The sequence below is a fragment of the Tamandua tetradactyla genome, chromosome 6 (genome assembly GCF_023851605.1).
Source record: "Tamandua tetradactyla isolate mTamTet1 chromosome 6, mTamTet1.pri, whole genome shotgun sequence".
Taxonomy (NCBI): domain Eukaryota; kingdom Metazoa; phylum Chordata; class Mammalia; order Pilosa; family Myrmecophagidae; genus Tamandua; species Tamandua tetradactyla.
The window spans coordinates 29,787,154-29,805,032 of NC_135332.1; the positions used below are offsets into that span (position 1 = coordinate 29,787,154).

At 51.3% G+C, this 17,879-nt stretch overlaps 2 protein-coding genes across 2 annotated transcripts; both read right to left on the reverse strand.

The window, feature by feature from the left end:
• Positions 1–2,016: 2,016 nt before the first annotated feature.
• HOXB1 (homeobox B1) lies at positions 2,017–3,597 on the reverse strand. The gene is made up of 2 exons (XM_077163048.1): positions 3,021–3,597; positions 2,017–2,547 (listed from the first exon to the last, which is right to left on the reverse strand). Exons 1-2 carry the CDS (start codon positions 3,595–3,597, stop codon positions 2,216–2,218), a joined length of 909 nt encoding a protein of 302 aa, XP_077019163.1. The 3' UTR covers positions 2,017–2,215.
• Positions 3,598–12,820: 9,223 nt separating this feature from the next.
• HOXB2 (homeobox B2) lies at positions 12,821–15,251 on the reverse strand. Its single transcript, XM_077163049.1, has 2 exons — positions 14,841–15,251; positions 12,821–14,074 (listed from the first exon to the last, which is right to left on the reverse strand). Exons 1-2 carry the CDS (start codon positions 15,220–15,222, stop codon positions 13,392–13,394), a joined length of 1,065 nt encoding a protein of 354 aa, XP_077019164.1. The 5' UTR covers positions 15,223–15,251; the 3' UTR covers positions 12,821–13,391.
• Positions 15,252–17,879: the final 2,628 nt, after the last annotated feature.

The window sequence follows — 17,879 nt, forward strand, 5'->3', positions numbered from 1 at the left end:
TAAGATGTCCCCTCCACTCCTTGGTGGCCGTTGCCCCTGCTCAGACTGCCCCGGTCCCTGGACATTTGGGCTCCCTAGGTAATGGGAATCAATAAGCCGGGACGGGCGCAGGGAGGCCCCGCGTCTTCCCCACCGCGCACTGCGGGGCGGGGGAGCGACGGCGGTTCGGCGGCCGCGGCGGCGCTTCCTGAGTCCCGGCACCCCGCGTCCGCCGACCAAAGGTTTGTCAGTGGGACCGGCCGGGACACAACAGCTGCCCCGCGGGCGCCCTGTTGGCTTGTTTGGAAACCCCAGAGGCGCTTCGAGGTGAAAAGGTCAGCGCGGTATCTGGGTTCACCTCCGCCTCCTCCGCCCATCCCCAGGCCCTCCGCCGTCCTCCGACTTCCCTTCGGCTCCTGTCCCCCTCCTCTGGGTGCCCTCGCCTTCTCCCACCCGCGCGGCGCCTCCGCGACCGCCGGCTTTACGGTCCAGCGCCCGAAGCCCGAGGGCCTTCACCTGGAGCCCGAGTGAAATGGCGTCGTCGAGGCGGGCGGGGAGCGGCCGGAGCAGAGGGCAGGAAGGCTCTAAGCGCCCGGCCCAGCAACTCTGGCTTCCGACGCCCCCCTGGAGTCTCTGAGTGTAAGGGTGCTGGGTTGGGGGGATTGGGGCGAAACCTGTGCACCAATCTGGAGTTTGTCGGAGGTGCCTCTCCGACTTTCTGTGAGCAAAGGAGGAGTGGAAACATCACACAACCGCCTCCACCCGGTTTCTCTCCTTTGGCAGATATTTCCCGAGCGCCTCTCGCGGAGCCCTGCTCTGGACAGGGCGGGGGCGGGGGTGGGAGGTGTTTACGAGGGGGTGGAGTTCCCTTTGCCCTCTCCCCTCTCTTTCCCTCCTCTTTCCGCACACTCTGTTCTCTCCAGACGGATCTCTGTTTCTCTCTTGTCCTTCCTTCCTTCCTCTTAGGACCCTTTCGTGACTGACTCCTCCCCTGGCCTTCTCCCTCCGCGTCTTTCCCTGCCCCCTCAACGATGGGTGGACTGACCACCCTCCCACCTGGAGGCCTACCCCCGGCAAACCCTCTTCTTTATTCAGATGAACTGTTCAGCTTCTCTCTCTTTAGCCTTACCCGCCCATCACCAGTCTTTCCTCTCCTCTTCCCTAGGGCTCAGGGAGAACGAGGCCTCCCCACCCCTAGGAGCAGGAGCAGAAGCAGGCCAGGAGAAGGGAAGAACACACTTTATTGGAATGAGGTAGTTAGAAATACAGAGAGAACCTGACCTGCTTGGGGCTCAGGTTATGAGAAACATTTCAGCTATCTCCATGGTTCAGGGAAAGGCTCCCTGTTGCTGGGAGCCCTTACCTCACCTGAGTCCCCCTGGGCTGTCCCCAGGGGGTAGAGGTGGAGATGGGGAAGGAAGTCCTAGGTCTTCCAGGAGGCAATAAATAGAGGAGGAACTGGTGGGGGCGTGCCTGCGCCTTCCTTGTTCAGGCTTACCAGGGGCAGGCCCTGAACAGCATTCCAGAAGTCTCCGGAGTCCCAAGTTCCAAAACACTTTGGTGGCTTGGTGATAATGTTGCTAGTGGGAGGAGGAAGTTCTCAGAAAACAACCTCTGGAGGCTGCATTAGTGCAATACAAATATGCTGGGAGGTAAAGGGTTAATAGGGTTAGCTTGGGGGGGGCTTTTTGGTCTATCACAAGGCAGCTGGTGCTATTGTTAAGGTCTGTGGTGACTGGACAGATTAGGTATTGGTAATAACCTTCCTGAATCCCAACACTTTCCCCCCACCCAAGAAAATCTGGGGCCCTGTCTCTGTCCAGGGCCTGGAGGGCGGGGTGTGGGGTGGAGTGGAGTGTACTGGCCGAGGCCCTCACAACTCAAAGGCACTGAACTGAAGAAAAGGAAGTTCCAAGGAAAAGAGGAACCCCAGAGAATGCACTTGGCTCCTGCCCCCCACCCCCACCCACGTGCTGACAGTGAGTCATCCCCAGCTCAGAGGGACGCTCACCCTTCCCTCTACATTTGACCAGTTGGGTGTCGGCCAGGTCTCTCTGGTGCTATAGGGTACCTGCCCAGACCAGAGAAAACTGTTCTCCTCTTCCCAAGAGCAGGTCTAAACTGGCGCCCCGAGCCTTGGGGAGGATCGCAGGGGACCGCGATTGGGTAGAGACAGGGAGAGGACGAGAGTGGGGCGCTCCGGTTTCGAGAAGCCCCGTCGATTGGGACATTTAGTTCAGGAGGTGACCGAGCTGGGCGAGGCTTCCGGGGAGGTGCCCGTCGACTGGTCCGAGGCCTCTCCAGCTACCTCCTTGGGGCAGCCTCCTGGGGCTGGGGGCGCCCGGCCTCCCTCCCGCTCGCGCTTCTTCTGCTTCATGCGCCGGTTCTGGAACCAAATCTTGACTTGCGTCTCGTTCAGCTCCAGGGTGGCGGCGATCTCCACCCTCCGGGCTCGGCTCAGGTACTTGTTGAAGTGGAATTCCTTCTCCAGCTCGGTCAGCTGCCGCGTGGTGAAGTTGGTGCGGAGGCCCCCGGGCGTGCCCAGACCTCCTAGCTCCGACACCTTCGCTGGGGGCGGGGCGGGGAGAAGCGCCACATCAATTCTCCCACCTCCTTCTCCATCCCCTCCCCTCCTCCCGGGCCAGCGCTGCAGCCCCATTCACGATTTTGTCCAGTTGTACTCTCAGAGTTAGTTGCCACGGATCACCAGGAAACCCCTCAAGGTGATCTTCCAATCCAGAGGAAACTGCCCACCTCCCCACCCCACCCCACCCCACCCCACCCCCGATGCATGCCAGGCCCTGGGTCTGTGTTGCGCCACGGATCAGAAAATGAGTGTATGTGAAACTTACTTTAGGGGTGAGCAGGCACTCGCTGGGTGGGGGGACACCACCTGGCCTGAGACGGGGCTGCATGCGCTTACCTGCCTCTAACAGGCCGCCCAGACGGAACAACCCAGCCCGGGCCCAGGACATCCTCAGTGCAGGGGCAGAGAAGTCGCTTTAGGTCCCCGGGAGGGGGTAGCCACGCCTGAGGCCTACCTGTCTTGGGTGGGTTCCTCTTGACCTTCATCCAGTCGAAGGTCCGGGCCGTGGGGGTGCTGGGTGCTGACGGGCAGAGCGGCTCCTTGCCCTCGGAGAGGAAATCAGGATAGGCCGGGGCAAAGCTCGCCGCCTGCTCGTTCCTGTAAGGGGGCTGCGGCAGAGGACAGGGCCCCGGGCCCGCGCCGCGGGTTCCGTAGTCGTCGGACAAGCCCTCTAGCTGGGTCCCGTAGCTGGAGGGGTGAAAGAAGTCTCCATCTCCTTCTGGTTGGTTCAGAGGGTAGTACTGAGACGGCCCATAGCTGGGGCTGCAGGCGGCCGGGCCGTACCCTGGGGGCGCAGAACTTGGGAAGGGCACCCCCAAAGCGGACGGCGGCGGCTGCGCAGGGTAGCTGAGGTTCTGCTGGAGCGCGGGGCTGGGCAGTCCCCCGCCGTAGCGAGCATCGCCTGCGTAGCTGTCAACGGCCGGAGCCGAGCAAGGGGGGAAGGAGGTAGGGGTGCTGTGGGCGCTGTAGGTGCTAGGTCCCCGGTTACAAAGTGGGTACTCTAAGAAGGAGTTCATCCTATTATAGTCCATGCGACCAGGCCGCAGGAGGGTCGGCCCGTTTAGGGGAGACACCCTCTTGCCCTACAACCTTTCGGCAGTATGTCACAGCGCCGAGGCTTGCGTCCATGGCCCGGCCCAGCTCGCCTGGGCCAGCGCTTCCCTAGGAGGGGGGTAGGGAATGGGGGTGGGGGGGCGCATGTGATCTCTCCCGGGCCAATGGGCGCAGCAGGCCAGAGTTTGGCAGCCCCAGCGCCCATCCATCACCCCCCAAGCATTAGCATGACAAAGACACTTCAATCACCAGCAGCCCATCCATCTGAGAGCGACGTGGAAGCGTCAAAAACATCTTTCTTCAAAGACTTTTGGAAAGAAGAGAGCAGAGCAAGGGGGTGGGGGGGAGTTAGAAGAATATTCAAGACTTTCCTCCTCTCCCAACCCCCAAAGCTTTCCTGAGGCTCCTTGGTTATTAGATTTGGACAAATTCAACCCAGCTGCCCCTCCCCCCTTTTCTAACCTCCTAAGGAAGCTTCTCCTCCAGGCTGTAGACCTGGAGATGGGAAATTCCAGCCTCCTTATTTTGTTCAGAACTCCCACTTCATGCTTCTTTCTCCCAAATTTGTCTTGAGGGTGATGGGCCGGGTGAGGTGTGTTTTCTTGTGCCAAATGGATGGCTGTGAGGGGGCGGGGCACGCAGAGACACCTAAGGGCATGAAGCAGAATCTAGGATGTAGATGATTTCATTAAGTGAAGGGTAGAAATTGGCATTTCAGTGAGCAAGGCAAGGACCACAGAAATGTGGAGAGGAGGCTGAGAAATGCCCCATTCCTCTCTCCCTCTCTGCATAAACGCTGCCTCCTCAGTCACACATCCATTTCTCTCCCTCAGCCTCTCTTTATATTCTCTCTGTCTCAATCCATCTCTCCGTTCGTCCATCTCTCTCCATATTTATATTCGTTCCCTACCTATCCATCAACTCATCTCTCTAGATGTATTTATCCTCTCTCTAGCCATCCATAGCTGTGGCTGGCTCACTCACTCAGACTTAAATAACTCCCCATATCTATCTCTCCAGAGAGCCACAATGCGCACAGAGCCAGGTTATGTTTAGAGGGGGGTGAACTTTTTTTCTTTTTCTGAAGTGTTTAAAATGAGTGTAGACCCCACATTCTTCTGATTCCCTCCTACATTGCCCTCCTTCACTACTCCCAGCTCCTTTGAAAGAAAAAGAGAGAAAGGAAGGATCCCAAGCCTCAAATCCATACACTCAATGCCAGTTAAGTCTTAACAATTAGTCAAATTTTCAATGAATTTTCCAGAATAGATAAGGGGTGTTTGCTCAGAGGATGGGAGAAGTCGTTGGAGGTCCTGAGACTCTGAATTCTAAGGCTCAGGAGTGGAGTCTCACCCCTTCCTGCTCTGTGTGTCTGTTGGGCTAAGATTGGGGTGGGGTGGGGTGTGTGGCCGAGGAACAGGAAGTGCCTTCCTCAGTCTCCCAGGCCCTGGATGGGACCAGAAGGGAAGCTCTTAGGTAGAGCCCATTGATTCTCCGCCTCCAGATTCTGCGGACAAGAGCTTGGCGCAGTCCAACACCCACACTCATTTGTAACCTGTCAGGGTGTCTGCCTGGCCTGAGGCCTGGGGCCGGGGCTAGGGCAAGTCCAGGAGGGCAAGAGTTCAGGGAGGGATCTTTGTAAACAACTGAGCTCAGGAGAGGAAAGGGAAGCAGGTGGGACAAGTCCAGAGAGGACTCTCTCAACTTCTCAGATTCCCCACCCCCAAAAGGGCAGGGTGCGTACTCATCCCTCTGCAAGGGGCACCGAAATTGTCTCTCTCGGTCTCTGTATCTCTCCATCTTTCTGTCTCCCATTCCCCTTGTTTTTGCCTGTCCTCTGAAGTTGCCTCTCCTGCTTTCTTTCTCCATCTCCCTGAATCACGCTGCCTTTCTCTTCTCTAATAACTGTGAGCCCTGCTTAGCCCCCATCTATGAAAGAGCTCAAAGCATTTCACAGGACCCCTGCCCCCTCCCCTCCTCACACATACTTTGCTTCAGACCAGGACGAGGGGGTTGGAACCAGCTGGTAACTTCTTTAAGAGAGAGATTCACGGGGGAGGGTGGGAGAATGTTCACTGCCAAAGGGATAGGGGCAGACAAAGGAAAGGAGAATTAAAATAGGGGGGAGGCCCGCAGGGGGATTAAAGAGAAAAGGAGTCCTGAGGTGGGAGCAAGTGTATTTCTTTCTATTTTCCATCTTTGGGTTTGTAGATGCTCCCAACTTTTTACTCTCACTTTAAGATGTCCTCTGCAGAGGCTGAGACCTTTGGGGAAAATTCAGGAAAGAATGGAGAAGTGAGTAGAGAATTAAGGTTTTTCTACCGACCTCAAATCTGAACGAGGGCTTTATACTGACCTGGCTGTCCTGCTTCGGAGATTTCTTCATTTTCTACCCTTCCCCCAGCAAGGAGCACCTATTCCACCCTATCTCTTGCCCTTCTAATAAAGAGAACAATTTGAGGTACAAAGAAGTAAATTCCAAATCAGTTAAATAAAACAACCCAAATCTGCATGGGAGTTGGGGAAATGCAGTCCCACTGGTATTAGCAGTAGTTACTAGTATTAAGTATTATTATGGCAGGAAGAAATGGAGGAGCAAAAAGTGCCTTGAGTTATACTGTTACCTGCAGTGATTGCTTTGGCCTCAGTTCTTCAAACTTACCAAGCTCTCCAGGTCACCCCAGAGCCTTGCCACCTTCCTTTGTGTAGCAGATATATTAAAGCTTTCTAGAAAGAATTCACACTGACTCTCCCAGCCCTAGGAGGACTGGGAAAACGAAGCAGCTTGGCTCCCTAGGTTATCAAGCCTCCTTCTCTTTGGAAGAAGCTTCACTGGCCTTTGGCCCAAGGAGAGTCTGTGGAGCCTGGGGTTCCTTGCTAAACCACAGCAGAGTGAAAACAAAAAATTCCACATCTGGAGTGACCTATACTACTCCAAATTATGAATTGACCAAATTAAATTCACTTAAGAAGGCTTGGGTGGACCCAACACCAAATGAGATAAAGTCATTTTCCTGGTTTGTATTTTCTGCTTAGACATAGAGAGAAGCAAGGAGAACATAGACATGCTTAGAACTGAAATGATCTTTGAAGGCTGCTGCTCTTTATCGTAACGAGAAAGCAGTCAGGGGGCCCATCCTAACCAGAGTGGGCTGTACACCTCGGACTGGCCTTTTCTGTGGAGGATGCTGCTGCAGCAGGAGGGTTGCAGGAGCAATCTGAACAGTTCTTTCATTAAACCCTTGAGTGTCTCTCTGCTTTTCTCTCCCCAGATCTCTGGAATCCCTTTGGAGGTCAAATCCAAGACTAAAGGTTGAAGCTTAAGAAGTCAAAGAATATTCAGGGTTGTAATTTTTCTCTAGAAGACAATGGTTTCTTGTTGCTGTTTAGGGGGGGAGGGAGTCTTGACTCAGTGATATTTCTTTTAGTGCTGCCATGAAACTGTTACTTATCTGGTAGAGAACTTTAGACTATGGTGGTATATATTGTAATGGGGAGAATACTGGATTTTGAGCCAGAATGCTTGGGTTCAAGTCCTTGCTTGGCCATTTCTTAGTTCCTGTGATCCTGGACAATTTTCCTTAGCCTTCCAAGTACTACTTACTTCACTGCCTTGTTAGTAGGATAAAAGCAAACAAGAAAATATATCATAGGAGGATAGCATATGTGCTATATTTTCATGTAAAATATTGCCATATATTATGATATGTACTTTATCATATGCAAATTTCTTTTGGAATCCCCAATTCTCTGTTTTGGCAAAGGATTTTCTTCTAAGCTGAAGGGTTGTGGTTTTTTTGTTTTGTGTTAAACAAAAGCCTAGTCTTTTACATCTATAATAGAATCCAAATGATTAAAATTGCCACAGAAAGTCTTGAGGTCAGATATTAGTAAGAACTTCCTGATTTTCTAAATATTTGGAAAAAAATTTCTAGGGAACTTGGTGTCTCTCCTTCCTTGAGGGACTAGCTTAGAAACTATCCTTCCTTGGGGTAGGGGTTGAACTAATTTCTGTGATACAGACCAATCAACAGGATGTTAACTTTCATCTGGAATGAAAGATAAGTCAGAGAGTTGGACATCTTCCCAAGGCAAATTATTAGAGTGATGTGAAGAATTGAAATAATTTTCCAATTAATTGGGTGGGATAGTTGAGGTCAAAATATCCACTTTGGAAACCTTACTGGACATTGATCAAACTGAATTTGTGGCTGAATGGCTTGCCTGGATGTGTTTGAGAGTTAGAGAAGGTTTTAAGAGGATTTGTTCACTCTTCACTCTTTCCTCTGAGGAGGAAGCAGTTTGTTAGATCTCTTTCAGGCATTAAATAGCTGCCTCACCACTGAGTGTGGAGAGAGGGATGGGGTTGGGAGGAGCTGAGCTGGGCTGGAAAGTCTGGACCCTACCAGACAAAGCAGACAGAGAGAGGATTATGTGGGACCCTAGAAACCACCTTCTGCCAAACATGAATATGAATTTGCCTGCACATTTCCAGAGGATGTGCAGTGGAGCCAGTGAGTGTTTGTCAGAGACTTATGGGGAGGTGGGCAGGAGAATTCAGCAGGACTGTTTAGGGATGCCCAGAATCTGTGCCTAATCTCTGATGCCCCAGTAACCAAATAAACATGGCTAAAGGGGACTTTTAAAGTCTTGAATACTAAAAAATTTGGTGCCCTCCCCCCTTCTTTTTTGTATGTGATAGCCTACTCGTGTGTGTGTGTGTGTGTGTGTGTGTGTGTGTGTGTGTGTGTGTGTGTGTATTCTTTACTGGTTTTGTTATTCACTTTTTATTATGGAATATAACATATATACAAAAAAAAGCAATATATTTCAAAGTACACTGAAACAAGTAGGTATAGAACAGATTTCAGAGTTCGGTATGGGTTATAGTTCCACAGTGTTAGGTTTTTCCTTCTACATATCCAAGACACTGGAGACTGAAAGAAATATCAATATAATGATTCAGTAGTCATATCATTTGTTGAATCCTGTCTTCTCTGTTATAACTCCTCCTTCTCCTTTCATCCTTCTCCCAGTTTTTAGGGGTATTTGGACTATACCCATTCTAACTTTTTCATGTTGGAAAGGGGTGTCAATAATATGGGTTTAGGGGGATGGAACTAGTTGATGTTCTTGGAGAGGCTGGGCCCTCTAGGTTTCAGGACTTATCTGGCCTAGGAACCCATCTGGAGGTTATAGGTTTTTGGAAAGTATTCTTGGTAAGTGAAACTTTTGTGCAATCTCAGATAAAGCCCTGGGTGTTCTTTAGGGTTGACAGGAACGGTTTTGGTTGGTGTTTGGCAAACTCTGGTAATTAGCAATATCTAGCTGAGGCTAGTGTAAGAGTAGCCTCCAAGAATAGCCCTCAACTCTATTTGAACTCTCTTACCCACTGAAACCTTGTTTTGTTACATTTCTTATCCCTCTTTAGGTCAGGAAGGCATTGTCAATCTCATGGTGCCAAGGCCAGGCTCATCCCTGGGAGCCATGTCCCACGCTGGATGGCCTACTCTTTTTAAGGCAAAAATAAGAATAATCAAATGTTGGCATTTGAAACCCTGCCTAGTGTACTTCCTAACAGCCAGATTTATTAAATACCTGGTATCTAGCATACAGCACTGTACCCAACACATGTTTCTTGAAAAGATTTCTCTCCTACTCATTTAAATAATGATTGGGGCATGATTGTTGGTATAAAGATACAAATTAACTTTTGTTAAAATGGCCTCACCAGATGTGTGGGAGCGGTTATTGTCAAACACAGAGAGTCACCACCGGGATATAAAAGCCCAATGACACCAGCCCAATAAATATTGAATACAATGCTTGTGAAGACTGATGTGTGAAATGTCCTTTTGGCATATATTGATGCAAAATACATTAGAAGCATCTAGGCTTTTCTATTTATTTTACAGATGGAAAAACTGAGGTCCAGAAAGGGGAAGAGATTTACCCAGGTGTATGTTAATTTTTAAAAAAATAACTCGGAGGCGGGGGGCGGGCAACCGTGGCTCAGTGGCAGAGTTCTCATCTGCCATGCCAGAGACCTGGGTTCGATTCCTGGAGCCAGCTGCAAAAAAAAAAAAAAGAACTCGGGGTTATCATGATTACAAATACTTCCTCACTCTAATGGTCCTTTGCTTTCACCATAATATTAATGAGCCATTCTTCTTAAAAGAATGACTCACCAAGAGCAGGGCAGACTGACCAGCAGCTTTCTGGGCTGCACTAAAACCTTCGCACGCCAACCACAGCCCATTTATAACCAGTCTGTGCTGCAGAGCACTTGCAGTTGGTGCTGACACAAGAGGAGTGCTGCTGGGTCAGGATCCGATAAGTGAGTGTAGCCACCTGGCACTGCCTTCTCACCTGCCACCACTGGGAGGTGGGAGTGGGGGTGTCTGCTGCCTTGCCTGCGAACCACTCTTCTTCCCTTTTCTTTTCCACAGCTAGCTGGGGAAACTGAGGCTAAAGAGATGACTCCAGAGATGAAAGGAGGGAGAGGAGCTTATATGGAACACAGGCACCCTGAGTCCTAATCCTTTATGAATCCCAAATTCTCAGGCATTCTCTTGAATTTGAAGTTGTGTGGGGAGGTTGAAGAAGGGAGTCATATTCCTCAGGAAATGCTCTTTCTTGCTGTGGTGGCATGGATTTGGGAATGGAGAGCAAGAGAAATGCTTATGTATTTGCTGTGAAAAGAGTGTAACTCCCCTCCAGTAGTCAAGCAAGGGGAATGCTGGATTTCCTGATTACTTGGATTAGGAGCTTCTCACCCTGGGATACTCAAGTACCTGAATTTAAAAATTGTTTTCTTCATGACTGATGCTTTGGCTGGAGCCAAAAGCCCACTCTGGCAAGGAGAAATAAGGTCAAAGACAGCCTCAGGCAGGAGCAGAGATTCTCTGCCTGGGCCACTGGTCTGGGTAGGAAAGTTTTGGAAGATAGTAAACAGGTAAAGGGGATAAAAAAAATTTTAAGCATGGCAGGAAGGCAGGAAGCAAGATGGCACTGTAATTTAACAGTGCTTCTCAAACTTTAGCGTGCATATAAATCACGTGGGGATCTGTTAATTTGCAGATTCTGATTTAGTCCATCTGGAAGGGGACCTAAGATTCTGCATTTCTAACTAGCTTGCAGAGCTAGTGCTGATGCTGCTGGTCCATGGACCAACACTGAGTAACTAGCCAAGGCTCCAGAGATCTGGAGCCTCAGTGGTCCCTTGAGCCCTGGAGTATTACAGAACAAACTGTGATCCCAGGGTGCGAATTCTCCCCAGGCAAGCAGAACCTGCATTTTGGAACAAAGAAAGCTGGAAGTTGGGCAATTAGCATGATCCTTTTGGTATCCTTGATCTTTATAACCACCTGCTATAGCTGAAAGAGCATTTTTTAATTAGACCCAATTATCCAGTTTGACTCTCCATAGAAATCAGAATCCCCAGCTGAAATGTCTGTTTCGTTTTGCTAGTGTCGAGATTGCTTTATATGCTGTGATTTTTAAGATGTTAAATACGGCCTTTGGGCATATTTTATGGAGAAATAAACACACAGCCCAATGAGATGTATAGTGTGGTTTTAATATATTGTATATTCACTTATTTATGGGGAAAATAAACATACAAGCCAATAAGCTGTGTATTATTACTTTAATATATTGAATTTATTTCATACCTATATATTTTATGAGGGAAAATAAACTAATAAGAAACATGACGTTATTATACTAACACGTCTAATTGTTCTATATTAATTTATTTATGAGAGAAATAAGTGCAATTTAACATGACATAAGATTATTTAATACACAAGATGAATTCTATATTAAGACAGTTCTTAAACTTTCAGCTGAATAAGACGAGTGTAGTTCCCACACTGAAGAACCCTGTAAAAAAAAAAGTATGCAGGGGACTGTCTAGTCCTATATGTGGCAACATATATTGGCTCTGGGCTTATCCTAGCAGTTGCTGCCTCTCAGTGCCTGATGCTCCACATCCCCTTCCAGGGAAAGTCTGGGAGGCCTAGGAAATGAACTACTTTTACAGAACAGCAGCATCTGCCGCAGAGATAGCACAGCAGTGTCTGTTTCTGAGCCTGAGAAATATAAATAAACCTAAGGAGGACGGATAACTTTCTGGGGCCCTTTAAATCTCCACGTGCCCCCACCCCACCCCCTAGCCCCCCCCCCCCCCCCCGAAACAAACCAGGAAGCAGATGGGGAAAATCGATCCTCGCTTCCCGCTCACCGGGTTTGCTAAGAGCAGGCAGGATGCGGGGTGGGGGTGGAGGTGGGGGAGTGCTGGGATGGAAAAATGAAGTTTGGCAAAAGCAGGTGAGGTCTGCGTTTGGAGAGTGCTCTGGCTGGACTTCAAACCCAGGAACGGAGGATCTAAAAACAGATCCCGCGAGGCAGACCCGGGCCCCAGACCCGCCGCTCGTCCTCCCCCAACCCCCTCCCCGGTCCTTCGCCGCCGCCCCCCATACATGCTCTGCGAATGTAGGGTTCATTTTTAAAACAAAACAAAAACTGAAGGGAGGCTCCCAGGCTCCCTTTCTTCCCTCGGGTCTGGAAGATCCGGAAGGGGGGAGGAGGGACGGATCTCCTTGGTTGGACCGGCGGATCTCGAAGCGGCTGTCATGGCGGCCACAAGCTCTTCCTTCCCCTCCCCGCCTCCCAGCCCCAGCGCCATTTTGAGCATCTCCCTGGATTCCCAGCCTCCCTCCCGCTCTCCTCGCTGCTCCTTCCCAACACGCACTTCCGACGCTGCTCGGGCCTCCCCGGACTGGTCGCCTTGCCGCTCCTCGGACGCTCTCCCGACCCCAGAAACCCCAGGGTGATTGCGGGGACCAGGCCCATCCGGCATTGCATTCCCAGATTTCCTGAATTCTGAAACTGTCTTTCTGTCCCGCTTCGGAAACAGAAACGTAGGACCCCCTCCAAGTCATCTAAACCCTTGCATCCCCCACCACGACTTCGAAGCTTGTCCCCGAGGCCTTCCTTCTTTGCACTCTTTTCTGTTGGCGGCACTCTCTCCACCCAACCACCCGCCTTTATTTCTAAGTAGAGGGGGAATACCGGCCAAAGACCGTCTGTCTGTTGGACGGTGGGGAGTCGATTGAGCTTCAAGCAAACCCCCCCCCGACTCTCAGACTCGCGGGCATAGAAGCGGCGACCAAGCGCAACCACCTTTGTACCACCCGGACTTCGCCCGCCCAGAAGGCTTTGCCGCTGCCTGGGCGGCTGGACCCCACCAGCCTTCCGCGGGGCCTGGAGGAGCGAGGCCTGGGGGGGGGGTGTGAGGGAAGGGGCTGGGTCTCAACACAAACACTCGTTTTCATATTATAAAGACATTTATTTAATCTATGAAAATAATGTACAATAAATACTTTCCCCTTACCCTATTATTAAAGAATTTTAATAAATAATCTACGGTCTAAAACTGAAAAAGAAAAAATGAGAGAGGAAAATAGGTCCCTCCAGTTCTTTTTAAGAAAGCCTCCCCCCTAGAGTTTAATTATTCCTGAGATTTCGTTGGAAGGAGTCTACCAAAGGGAATTTTTCTGTGTGATATTTAAAAGAAGCCCGAGTGCCCAATATTTTAGAAAGAGGAGAAAAGGAGTGGGTTAAATGCTAATTCAATAATACCTGAATGTTAGCAAAACACATAAAAAAGTCTATCCGACTTGGGGTAAGTGGGGGGGGGGGGTCCTCGGTTTTTCCAGCAGACGGCCGAGGGGGCGGGAGTCAAAAGGGCCGGGGAGGAGGGGACGGGTTAGGGGAACTGCAGGTCGATGGCACAGAGCGTGCTGGTGAAGAAGTCCAGTTCTTCCTCCGAAAAGGGAACCGGGCTGTCAAGCGAGCCCTGCAGGCTGGGGGAGAGGCCTTCCGAGAGCTGGAGACAGGAATCGGCCGCGAAGAAGTTGAGGTCGGGCAAGAAAGGCGAATCTTGCCGCTCGGGGAAGGCGTCTTCCGGCAACGGCTCCAGCTCCAGCCCGCCGGCCCCGCGCAGCGCGCAGCCAGGACTCGGTACACCCGCACCTTCCGCGCGAGCCCCCAAAGACCGCGGGGGCGGGACTCCCGGGTCTCCTGAGGCGATCTCGAGTGGGTGCGAATAGGTTTCGCGCGCCGCCCGCGAAACGGAGGGGCCGCCCGGGATGGTCGGAGGCTCCTCGGCGGGGTCGCTCGTGTCCTCCAGGGCACCCGGGCAAGCTGGGTCCCGGTCGAACGGCTCTCGGTGCTGCGTCTGCCGTTTGTGCTTCATGCGCCGGTTCTGGAACCAGACTTTGACCTGCCTCTCGGTGAGGTCCAACAGGGCCGCGATCTCGACGCGGCGCGGCCGGCACAGGTACTTGTTAAAGTGAAATTCCTTCTCCAATTCCAGCAGCTGCGTGTTGGTATAAGCAGTGCGCAGCCTACGTGCCCCGCCGCTGGCGGCCTCGGGCGGTCCCGGGCCATCTGCAGGGAAAGCAGGCTGGCGTCAAAGCGGCCCGCGTCCTCAGCCCACCCTCAGTCCAGCAGTGATAAAGACTATCCGCTAAAACAATATCATCAGAACCCTCCTCCCTCCCCCTCGCCAAAGCGGCTTGCTCTCACTGCTTTTACGTTCCTTTCCCTCCCTCCCTTGCCTGGCAGACGCGGCCGGGGTCAGGGCAGAGCATTGAGAGAGCCGCCCACGGGCAGCGCAGGGGGCAGGGAGCGGCTCCCTTTCGCCCCCAGAACCTCAGAGCCCTCCTCCCGAGTCCTCCCAGTGGACCCCTCAATTCGGCACTTTTCCAACTCAACCTGGGGAGAGCATTCACTTAAAAAGATTGTTCTTCATCCCATTTCCTCTCTAGATCTCAAATTCCGCGTCTACTTCTAGGGTTGGGGGAGGGGAACCGCATCCTTTCCTGACCCCAAACCCATTTCCAGCAACAATACGCTCTTTCCCCCCCACAGGTATGGATGAAAACCCCAATCGAATCCTTTTCCTCTAGCACAGAAAAAGCTTTTTCCCAACCAGCTTCCAAAATCTGATGTAAAAAAAAAAAAAAAAAAAAAAATGCTGGCAGCGGCCAGGCCTGAGTCCCGGTGGGATATTCGGCTTCCCTGTCCCTGGAATCGAGGGAGACGGTGAACCCCAACAGATTCGACACGTTTTTCCTTTTTTAACCTTCCCCACCGCTTTTTCTCCGTCTCTTTTCTCTGCCCCCTCGCCCCATCCCCCAACTGGCTTACTGACCTGCAGGCAATCCGACCCCGGAGGCCGGGATGGAGGCGGCGGCCGGGGAAGGAGACGTGGCGGATTGGCTGGGTTTCTTGGCGGATTTCTTCTCTTTCATCCAGGGAAACTCAGGGGCTGGGGGGGCGGCGGGGAGCGGCGGCGGCGGCAGAGCGGGCCCATCGTCGGCTCGCTTTTGGCTCCCGGGTCTCTGAAGGGTGGAGGTGCCGGGATGGAGGCTGGGGAAGGTTTGCTGGAAAGGAGGAGGAGGAGGAATTAATGTCGACTCCTTGATTGATGAAGTTTGAAATGTCTCCAAGACAGCGGGGAAGGAAGTCAGACACTCGGCGAGCGATGGCTGGCTGTTTATAAACCCAATCTCCCTCTCAAATTCAAAATTCATGGCTTTCAATGGTGGGGGAGGGGGGCTGCTGGGGGGGTGTCAGGAGGGAGGATCGGAAGGGACCCCCCCTCCTGCCCCCCCCCGTTTGTATGATGGAGCGATTTTGGGAGGGGTAGATTTCTCTCTCGCTCTCTCTCTCTTTTTTTTAAATTTTGGGCCTTTATAATTGTATATTGCTGATAAATACAAGCGTATGGGGACTCTCCCTATTAAACCCAGGACTCTGGCGAAATTGCAGGGAATTCGTGGTCACGGGACCGGTCTCGGCCAATCGCTCGCCTAGGCCTGGTGGAAAACAGAGAGCATTATTTGCTTTAATTGATTCAAAAACTCCAGAGGACCACGAGCTGGACACCAGGAGCCCCCCGTTCTTACATTCACGCTCCTGCTCCCCCAATGCCTCCTTTCTCCAGAACAGCTAGAGGAATCTCTCCCCCATTCCATTTAGAGGATGGAAGGTTCTGGGGGCCTGGAAAACAAAAATCTAAGGCAGAAATATTTTCCAAGCATTAAAAAATAAAGTTAGTGTTTTTGTTACATAACCAGAAGCACTCCCCCCCTCGCCCCTTTAAAACAAATGGATGAGTGAAGATCTCAATATGGAAGGAAGAGGGAGTTGAAACAGGCTTCCACCCTTTGGTAAACAGGTCAGTGTTAAGGTGCAAATTAGGAAGAGAAGATATTTATGATCACCAGCCCCACTATCCCCATCTCACCCCCCAAAAGCAACAGTTAAATCTTGAAACATCAACAGGCACTCCAGCTGATGAAGGGGAGTGAGATAGATGGCCAGGGGCCCTTTAGGGTTCCCTTCCTTGTCCTATGTTTGTGGTACAGACCCTGCACCTTGTGTCCACTTGCCTTTCATACCAGGAGGCATTTACTCTCCTCTGTGACACCTCTTCCCCACCAACCAGTGGTGTCTTAGATGTGCATGTGCCCACTCAAGCTTCAATACTTTACCTGCATCTATCTCCAGGGGCATAAACAGGAACCAAGAGAGCCAGTGATTTAACTTAGAGCACTCGCAAAGCTCAGGTCAATATGTGGAGGAGGATGTTTTCCCCCTTAGTACAAAAAGATGCCTCACTCCACTTTTGCCACTGTACTAATGGGAAAAAAATTTTTAAAAATTCCTTACAGATGGAGGGGGTCGAAGCTCCTACCCTTGAGATGATATTCCACTTCTGGCCCCTGGGATTTGTTTGTTTGTTTGTTTGTTTTGAGGAAACCAAGATAGCCTCAACTTCAGGGAGTAGTGTAATTTACTGGGGATAAGACTCAGGTCCCCAAGAAATTGGTGGGAAACTAGACCTCAAAGCAGAAAATGAAAAGTCGATCTGGGGGAAGATTTTTAAATAAGTGGGTCAGAGGGATGGAGTGGAGATGAGATGAGGCGATCAATCTTTAGCCCCCTGACAGCTCCCTCCCATTGCATCAAAGAATTTGGCTCTTTGGGAAAGCGGAGGGAACAGCCGAAATTCTACATCCCTTAATAAGGCCTGGGGTGGGGGTGGGGTGGGGGTGGGGGGAGGCAAGTAGCAAAAGAGAAAGGTGATTCTCGGAGAGTGAGGGAAACAGATGGGAAATAGGGACAAAGGGAAGGGCGCTAAGTTGGGTGGAAAGTTTGTCTGCAGAACTCCCAGGGCTTTGGCCTCCCCTCCCCCTCCCTGCTCTCTGCGGTCCAGCTAAGAGAAGAAGCCTGGGTAGCAAAGAGATGGCAACTCAGCCAGGCGGGCGCTGGAACTAGGAGCTTTCTGTCACTGTAACATCCTCTGCGTGGGTGGTGGTGAGTATTTAAAAAGAAGGGCAGAGAAGTCTGAAGAGAGGATGGGGGTAGAGAAGGGCCAGCATGGAGGACGGAGAGTCGTAGGTGGGGCAGCAGGGGCAGGGAGGAGACAGGCTCCAGATGGCTCAGGACAGAGTACTGCTCTGAACCGGGCAAGCTGGTCCGAGATGTTTGTGTTCAAATCGGCTCCAAAGAAAGCAAGTTTTGAATTTTTACCATTTGGAGAGTTTCTGGCTATGTGGATAGAGGGTGGGCAAAGAAGAATCCAAATGTGTGCAAGTCCTATAGAGGCCTGAGAGGGGTCCCCAGTCCCCCCACTCCCCCAGCACTGAGAAGCCCTGGAAGTTTTAACAACCTCACTCAGCTGGCTGCAGGGTCAAGAGCTTCTCTGGTCGGGACTGGACCTGCAGGAAATACAGCTCTCTCTAACCCTTGCTGACAGATTTTATGGTCAGATTAGAGAACAGTGGAAAACTTGGGTGTTAAAAGGGCCAAGAGAGACTGCCTTCCAAGAGGGGCATCACTCCTCTGCCCCCCCATCTGTGTTGTGCTGCAGATCTTACAGCACAGATATTTTATACACATCCGTGGCTGCTTAGCTGAGCTCCTGGAATCTTGCGGAAAGAAGGGGGGGGGGACATCAAGCCAAGTCAGCTCTTATTTTTCTCGTCTGTAATTCCAGCTTCAGGCCAAAGCTCTGGTTTTCCAACTCGAGTTGAATTCTCCCTCTTGGACTGCTTCTCTCCTGCAAGATAAATAATCAATCCACCCCAGCCCCAGAGCCAAACATGGCGCTTCATCTAGTTACATCATCCAGAAAATATTATTCAGGGAAGAGGAAAGAGAGAGGAAGAGAAAGAAAGAAATA

Excerpts from the sequence above, each read along its gene's own strand:
- HOXB2 (XM_077163049.1), bottom strand. The coding sequence starts at position 15,222 with ATGAATTTTGAATTTGAGAGGGAGATTGGGTTTATAAACAGCCAGCCA. Across the intron at positions 14,075-14,840 it reads CGGGGTCGGATTGCCTGCAG|ATGGCCCGGGACCGCCCGAG; the intron begins GTCAGTAAGCCA and ends CTTTCCCTGCAG.
- HOXB1 (XM_077163048.1), bottom strand. The coding sequence starts at position 3,597 with ATGGACTATAATAGGATGAACTCCTTCTTAGAGTACCCACTTTGTAAC. Across the intron at positions 2,548-3,020 it reads GAGGAACCCACCCAAGACAG|CGAAGGTGTCGGAGCTAGGA; the intron begins GTAGGCCTCAGG and ends CCCCGCCCCCAG.